At 33.7% G+C, this 8,959-nt stretch overlaps 1 protein-coding gene across 7 annotated transcripts in view; it reads left to right on the top strand.

Annotated features, from left to right (window-relative positions):
* LOC108967469 (chromosomal serine/threonine-protein kinase JIL-1) overlaps window positions 1–8,959 on the top strand; it is a 40,365-nt gene that overhangs the window by 19,986 nt on the left and 11,420 nt on the right. For all 7 annotated transcript variants that reach the window (XM_018930961.1, XM_018930953.1, XM_018930931.1 and 4 more), the window contains 2 exons: window positions 1,825–1,893; window positions 3,446–3,579. In XM_018930961.1, the coding sequence (XP_018786506.1) occupies window positions 1,825–1,893; window positions 3,446–3,579 (203 nt within the window). The remainder of the gene's footprint in view (window positions 1–1,824; window positions 1,894–3,445; window positions 3,580–8,959) is intronic.

The raw sequence follows: 8,959 nt of genomic DNA, 5'->3' as shown, positions 1-8,959 counted from the left end.
AAACCCACACCAAACTTGCGCTCCTTTATATGGCCACTGTAGTAAATGCCACAAGGACCTACTCGTCTCTGTCCTTGTCCCGTCCATCGCATTTCTTTTACGAGGACACCAACCAGCTGGGCAGCGGCACCTTCCCAATTAAGGGACCGGACATTCCAGGTGCATGCCCTCAAATCGTAGTCCTTATTCCGTTTGCCATGGTCGTCATCAAAAGGGGGGTCTCYCAYYCGAGGCTGATTGYTTCCTTTCATTGGGGGTGTTTTTTACGTGGCGGGTCCCAAACCCAGCGCACAACTTCTCTACCCCTCTGAAAAATAGATTGGTCGAAATATATCACGCCTTAGAAATCCCAAATTACCGTGAACATCACTTTTGCGGCTAATAGAACAGTCTTTGCCGTCTTCGCAGAAGGTTTGCGATTTCGACGGGGTCAGACCATAAGGAAAAGGGTATCAGATGAGTGGAGTTGGCGGGCATGCAAAGAGGTGGCCAGTGTCATGCGGAGACTCATTGTTCTGGACAAGTAGGAGTTTAACTTAAGGGTCCTTCTTAGTTAATCTTTTAATTATCGAATTCTGTTGAAGTCAGAGGACGGGAAAAATTTGCTGAAGCCAGATCCTGAGGATATGGTGAATGCGGAAGCAATTTCGATAGATTTGAGACTCGTGCAATGTATCAATTGTAAGTTCGCCGGCGTTCTCTTTGCATAGGGCTTTCGCACCCTATTACTATGTGAGGTGAGACTAAAACTTATCAGACGTCTTCGTAGTTGTCATGGCGTTTGATACACCGATTGGAGTGATCCTCTTAGTAGTCTCAATAATTATTGCATTGCCTTTGAGTCAAAACTTTCTGAAAGCCAGAATTAGAGAATGTAAATGGGGAAGCGATTTCGGCATAGTTTTGATAGGTTCGAGACTCGTCTCAATTGTAAGTTCGCGCAGTACTCTCTTTGCACAGAGACTTCACACATTTTTACTATTTACAAATGGGGTAATGGAATTTTTTAATAAACTGTATAATTATAGTGATGACTAAAATTCAAGTTTAAAAAAACTGCAGAGGCGAGCTCAGTTTGGAAGACTAAATACAAGCCTGCTGCAAAATATTATTCATTTAAGTAAAAATAATAGGTTGTCAAAAAGTCTTGCGGTATTTTTTTATTGAATTTTCAATTGTTCATACATTTTTTTTTTGATGACCGATGCTACGGCTGCTACTATGCCGGTCTCTTTCGACCAATTCAGCGATTTTATCGCAATTTTCGACGACAGGCCTTCCGGAGCGTGGCACATCTTCGACCACCTCTACACCAGAACGAAAAAGTTGAAACCATCGTTGTGCGGTGGAAATGGACACTGTATCGGGTCCATAAACTGCACAAATTTTATTGGCGGCTTGAGATGCATTTTTGTCTTTATCGTAGTAGTACTGTAAAATATGCCGTCTTTTCTCTTTATTTTGCTCCATGTTTGCGACGCTATAATTCACGAACGACTTAAAAGAAACGACAATCAATCAAGCACGTGTTAGCGCGTGAAATGAACTTTCCAAAAAGGTAAAGCATGGCCCAATGCGACGAATAAAACTAGAACTCGCGCTCTCAGCGCCAACTAGTGAAAATTTTTATTTTATTAAAAAAGTTCCCATCTGAGTATAGCATAGAATTTATCGATTACACACAAACTCAACGCACTTTAATACAATTATTTACCGCACTTAAGTTATAATGTTAAATATTTCCCCCTTTTTTACAGTTGACTTGCATATTGTTTGGTGTAACTCCTTTATTAAATTACATAATTTTTTTCTATCTCTTCATAGGTACAGCAACGGAAGAGGAAAAAGTGAATTTGTCACATTTCAAGCTGATACGTGTACTCGGAACTGGGGGTAAGTTGTTACCATACAATCTACATATTTATATACATACATATTGATGGCGTGTAAATTATATAAATATATATACATAGGTGTATATAAAAATATGGGGAAGCAAGTGGAGGTTAGATACAGCATATGATAATTAAATACTTGTGCTTCAATTGCTTTGTTTTAGGTAATTGCTGCTCGTGTCAATTGATTAATAAATTCGTCTTCTATTTAATTATATCTTAAACAGTGCATATTACTTTTTCCAAGCAGTTTGTAATACCTGAAAAGAAACATAGAGACTATAAAATATACATTGTGGCAATAAAGTACCACGATATTGTAATTTAAAAATTTTCCGGGTAAATGAAATTTTAGAAAATGTATTTTAATAAGTTGCTAGGACTATCCTTAATTACTAAATTACCAAATATGAGCGCGTTTTCAGCAGCTGCTTAAGTTGGTACATCTCAATAGTGCGTTGCTTGACTTTTCCCGATAAAGCTGATTTTTTTCAAAAAGAGCACCGTAATCCCACATTCATGGCATGATGAGAAATGGTTTTATGAGTTTGACATGCAAAAAATCCAACAAACATTGGAATGGAAGGAAAAAAACGATGCTCATTGTTTTTTTTTTTTTCAATATTCCTGGTTTGGTGCGTCATGAACTTGTTCCGGACGGACCATCGGTCAATAAGAAGTTCTATTCGGCCTTATGGCGTATGCGTGAGAAAATCCGTTGAAAACAGTCGGAATTGTGAAAGAACTATTCATGGGTTTTACACGATGATAATGCACCATCGCATTAAGCCGCGATTGTGGTCGAATTCAAAGCCAAAAATGCCATAAATACCGTCGATCAACCACCGTATTCACCAGATTTGGTTCCGTGTAATTTTTTCTTGTTCTTCAAACTGAAATGGCAGCTCTGTGGAATCCATTTTCAGTTGATCCAAGAGATAAAACAAAATACGTGGAAGGATGGTGAATTACATCTGGTAGGGATTACTTTGAAGACGAAAAAAATTAATATTAGTGAAAAATAAAATATTTTGCATTTTATTTACAATTTTCGGGTACTTTTTTGTCACAGTGTGTATATAAATATTCAGAGTTTTTTTTTTTTAATTTATTTTGTAAATTTTCCAATGTCAAAAATTTAAGTTTTATTTTAGAAATTCATATTTTTACTCGGTTGTTCTATAAAGTTAAATGAAATTATTTAAATTCTTTCGAAAATAATTTGATTTTTTTCGTAAACAATTATTAGATCGTATTAGTTCACTATACTGAAAAATTTATTTTATATAATAAAATTAAATAAATACAAAATTTATCGTATCAGAAATCGAAATTGATAGGTTGCTTAAACATACTAGTTCTGTTTAGTTGCCCATCGCCATATACCTACGCAGTCGAATTGCCCACGTTTCCGGTGTGAAATACTTAATATTATATAGTATTATTAGCAGTACAATAAAAATATATTTACTTAATTTTTGTTTTTGTAGTTTTGAGTTAAACATGCGGCGAATGCACCGTGCTGAAATTTTGCATATTTTTCTTTTCAGCTTACGGTAAAGTGTTTCTCGTACGTAAGATTGGTGGCGACGATGATATGACATTGTATGCCATGAAGGTGTTAAAGAAGGATACAGTGGTGCAGAAAAAGAAGACAGCCGAACATACCACAACCGAACGACAAGTGAGTGTATTGTACCTATGTATATAAATATGTACTCAGTGCGTTATTAGTTGATAAAGGAATATTTAAAAAATACATAAATAAGAAGGAATGATTTCTCAAAAAAAGTGATTGTCATCAGTTACATATTAATATCTCTGCCTTAAAATATATTAAAATGAGATGTACTTATATAAACGGAAAACTTTGGAAACAAGAATCGAAGATAACTTTGTAGTTATTGTTTAACACGATTTACACAATCATTTGTAGAAACTTATGTACAAACTTATGTTTGTTAGTATATTTGCTAATGACGAGCGTGTTTTTTAATATGCGAAAGCATTTATGTCTATTGTTTTATTAAATGTATACATTTTTGAAATCAAAGGTGAACATAACCTGAAAATGTTTTACCTTTATTAAAAAAACAAATTTATTACAAGTATTTAATTTCCAGATATCTGTCTATAGAAAGTATGATGGGCGTATTTTTATCTTTATACTCTACTTTAAGTTCTATACGTACTTTCATACTTCATATATTACCACACACATGTATGTACATACTTAAGTTATAACAGCACTTTGTACCAAAATTTCAAGTCGAGTTCTGTGTGCTGGTCATGTTTTCGTTGTTTTACTTTTTATATACAATTTTTCATATATGCACAGTCATATTTTACTGCCTGTGCTGGTAATTCCAGTTATGCCAACAAGACTCTTTCCCCCATTTCAGTTACACGATCTTCATTTCTCTTGGGTATTCTTGAGCTTTCCTTTCTTCACCTTGTTTTCTTGGCTGGTTGAATGTGATTTCGCTTTGTTTGTTTGCCATACTTTGGCTTTTCACTACTTTGATTTTGTGCTTTTTTATGCATTTTTGTGTTGTCTTAAGATTCCGGTTGAGTTATATTGAGTCCCGTTACCTTTTACCGGTATTTATGATAATTGAACGTAAAAGTGTGGCCCACTGCTCCAACATACGTCAGAGTAGAGGTTCACAACTTGGTGGAAGTATACATATGTAGTATGTATGTATGAGTAATTGTGTGGTAACATGCCGGTTCTTATGGTCTTCGTTTTCAGTCAAGTGAACACATAAAAACGCCAATTGGCTAAAACTGTTACCAAGCAATATAATATACTACATGTATACATGCTTACAAACTGTTGAGATGAAAAGAGTGTGGCAAGTGCGCCGCGTCAACATGTTGTAATAATTTTCACTGAAGCTCTGTTATTTCAGAGAGTGAATACTATTGGAAAATACTTCTTTAAATTGCTTGTATAGCCATGTATGATTAAGCAGTTGGTCTTTTAGTATTTCACAATTTTTTCTAAAATTATTTCAAGAAATAAAGTTCTTTCATCGATTTACTTTCTGGTTGACACTTGCATGTCAGAAAAATAATGTTTTTCGTGATTTCTTTTGAAGTGGCATTCTTTATTTAATAAGTTAAAATAATATACATATCGTCACTTGTAATGCAAAATAACGTAAGAACATTTTCGGAAATTTACAATGGCATCAATGAAACACGAAATAAAATGGAACATGAGTGAAAAAAATTTTAATATTGGTTAAAACTGGTTTATGTATGTAATTTGAAGTAGTGAAGCGTAATCAATAAGGCACTCAATTTCGATTTTTTTGATGATACGTTATTTTGCATTTCAGGTGACGATATATTTATAGAGTTTAGCGTAATTTAATAATCGGCGATATATTTTCAATAATTTTGGGTTTCCTTAACCCCGCAGCTGATTTCTAGCAGGACTCGGAAAAAAGCTGAGACCATAAAAAAAATTGTCTCAAATCCAAAAAAAATATAATTACAAAAGATGAATATGAGTATTGGACCATTAAAAACATTTGACTTAAACAAAATATTTTCAAAAATCTTCTTTCTATTGTTAGCTGACAAATACATATATATGTACATATGTCCATATTTATATCGTGTAAAAATTTCAAGTCAGCCGGTTCAAAAAAATTTTCCTAACCGAGTTTTCCGGTTCAAATTTCCTAACCTTTCCTAAAACCATTGCTTTGGAAAATCACGTTTAAAGTTTTGGTAGTTTTTTAGTCCCTTAAGTTCTTTTCTAAGTCTATTTGGCTTTGACAATACGGCAAATCTTTTTGGCACCGTAATCTATCATTTATTGTAATAATTAATGCGGATCTAGAAAAGTGTTGTATACTCTCATATTTCTAGCAGCTAAAATTAAAAATTATAAATAAATTTTTTAATCTAACAGAAATAGTATGTCATTGCACATATTATATTTCAATCACTTATCAGAACCGCATAGGTATTAAAAAAAATCTTCGAAAACATGACGTGATAAATGTATAATTATAGCTAAACTCGTTAGCATAATCAGATACTTAACGTTTGTATGCTATTGTACTTAACACATTGTTTTGCTCACATTTTCCTATCAATATATGATTATCGACGTCATATATACATATGTACATAAAGCTTGTAGATAAATATAAGCAATTAATTTGATTCTGATAAGCTGTGATATTGAGTTCTGTTGCTTTTAAGGTTAACATGTTATATGCACTTGTTTGCTTCTACATATGTATATTTAAATACATACTATGTGTATGTATGCATGCACAGACACGTGTTAAAGGATTGGAACAATGTTTTGATAGGCATTATTTCAAGTTGACCCACATTTCGGTGAATTTTACCGCTGGCGGCGTTTATACTCATGCATACATACATTTTTGTGTATATGCCCAATTATAACCAACACATGCATGGAACGCCGGCATTGGCAACAGTCATTTACAACAACAACAGCAAAAAAAGTACAAAAATTTATTTATACGGTCGTATGTATCAAGTAAAAGTATGATTGTGGCGCAAAGCTTGAAGGGAAATAGATGTAATCTACGAAATAAAAAATTGTGTCTATGTGGTGGAAACACACAAACATTAATACAGAGGTTTATACATACATTGTAGATATAGATATAAGAAACTGTTGAGAGAACAGTAAGCAACCAATCAAGTTAACAAACAAACAGTTAGCACGTTTAAGCTACGAATCGAGTCTAAAACGTAGACTGTAAACTGCAAATGAGCGCTAAGCAAGAGTTGCAATAAAAACGATGAAGTAACTTGTTCACATTGCCGTTATGACCTGTGTTTGTGTTGGTGCGTCTTCTCGAACTCTGAGAGCGTTATTTTCCCAAACTTTTGCTGGCATTTTTTTTTGTTATTGTATATAATAGCGTATTCGTTTTGATTAGCTTTGCCGTTGTGTTGGCGCCTGCAAGAGTGTAGCGTAATGTGCGATGGAGAAAATAAAACTACCGTGTTGACAGCTTTTACTTATTTCGCAAGTAATAATTACAGTAATGTGTTAACTTCGTAACTAGCAACTAATTTGTAGAACATTTGTGTGCACAAATATGTACATACATATACATATGCACATATGTGTATAGCTATGCACCTACATACAAACGCAACGCACATGCTGCTGGCATCAACAGTAAACTAAAAAGCTTTATAACAACGCTGTAATTAAAAAGCTTTCAAATACAAACAAATATTTTATAAATATGTATCTACAATCATATGTGCAAGTGTAAAGAAGTGAGAATACCAGTTGATTAATAATCATCCGGACTGACCAAAAATTGATTTTCAGCTATTTTAATAAAAATCTATTATTGCCAATACAAGTTGTTATATCCTCTTCTTGCATGGTCATTGCCTTTATCGAATGTAGGTTTTTCGGGCTTGGACATTTTTTAAAGCACCATCTGCTAGATTGTCGGACGATTTCGACATATTTACAAATCCACGTCTCGTAACCAGTAATGATGCATTGGATAAATGTTATGAACTTTGTTGACAAGGTCCTCTACTCGACTTCACTTGCAAAATATTAGTTCTGCTTTGTGCCCAAAAACGCAACTAACCAAATTGTTGAGTTGATCCATAACAAATGTTGATATCCTCTGATGCCAACGCCACGATTTTCAACCAGTGACTTTATATCGCTATCGTCATAAACAGAGTTGGGTGGGCGAGAGAAATTTTTGTTGGCCACTCCAAGACGCACAAAAGCAAAACTCGTTGTACAGTGCAAAATGCCAGTCAAACCATCATGAAACTTTCAAACTTTACACGAACATAAAAAAATTGTTATCGAAAATAATTTTAACGATTCGGTTTGAGCGCGCAATCTAAGTGGACCTGTCCGATTCAATTTTGATACAAAATTCAGAAATTTTTAAATGACATAAATGTGAAAGTTCAGAGTGAAACCCCTTAGATTTCAAGCCTTCTTGACGTCCAGGTATTTTTCATCTTAGCCTGACGAATCATACAAGTAGAAAGGACTGAAGATTCGGCAGCACAGTTAGTATATTATATCATCAGTCTGCGTGGTAATAATAATATTGGTTGATAACCGATATTATTTCTTCGAATGACTAATTTTCTTGAAAGATTTTGCAGAATTCAAAAATCATTTCTAGATTTCTAGTTATGTCATCTGTGGGCCCTTTTCGCCATCGTTGTGAATGTTAGAGAAGGTTTACGGTGGTTCAGTTTTATCCCAAACATACCAGTGGTACAAAGTCTTCAGAGATGGGCGAGAGATCGTTGAAGATGTGCCTCGTTCAGGACGACGATGGTGCTTGAAAAGAGAGGTAGATATGACATGGCGTTTTTGTTCAACTCATTCCGATAAAGCTGATATTTTCTCAAAAAGAGTACCGTAAACGGGTCTCTTTGGACATGCTTCATCGTACGAATTTTGATCCCACAATCATACACACAAGCACTATAACTGACGATCGGACATAGGCTTATAAGCTTGACATGCAAATAATAAATGAATAAATAAATGATGAACAATTAAATATTTTGTGTTTTATTTACAATTTCCGGGTACTTTTTGGTCACAATGTATAGGAAAGGCTTTATAATTTTTATAAAATACATATACTTATGTATATCTGTCTGGTTTTCTTAAAAATTAAAAACTGTGTTTATCGCTTTCGTAATGCATCGCATTGTATACGAAATCACACACGAAAATTAATACTGAACGTTGATAAGAGAGAAAACGAAGAGAGTAACGAGTTAATTGATCACACTTATATAATATAACAATGATAATTATACTTCAAGCTTGTCGATGGTGTTCTGTAGACTTTTGATTATAAATTAAATTAACACTTAAGAAAAAGTATAGTATATAGTATAGTATACAATTTTCGCAATACATATTTTTGTATATAATCTTCACAAACTGAGAAAGCACTTCAAAGTATTACTGATTATTTAGAAACGAGCTTTAACTAAAATAAGTCATAAAAATAAAATATTTAACATTTTATGTTATTTTTTTTTTCGTATTA

This window comes from Bactrocera latifrons, unplaced genomic scaffold, assembly GCF_001853355.1.
Source record: "Bactrocera latifrons isolate USDA-ARS-PBARC rearing strain unplaced genomic scaffold, ASM185335v1 scaffold_100, whole genome shotgun sequence".
NCBI lineage: Eukaryota > Metazoa > Arthropoda > Insecta > Diptera > Tephritidae > Bactrocera > Bactrocera latifrons.
The sequence above is the reverse complement of the archived record's forward strand: the minus strand, read 5'-3'. Positions and strand labels throughout refer to the sequence as shown.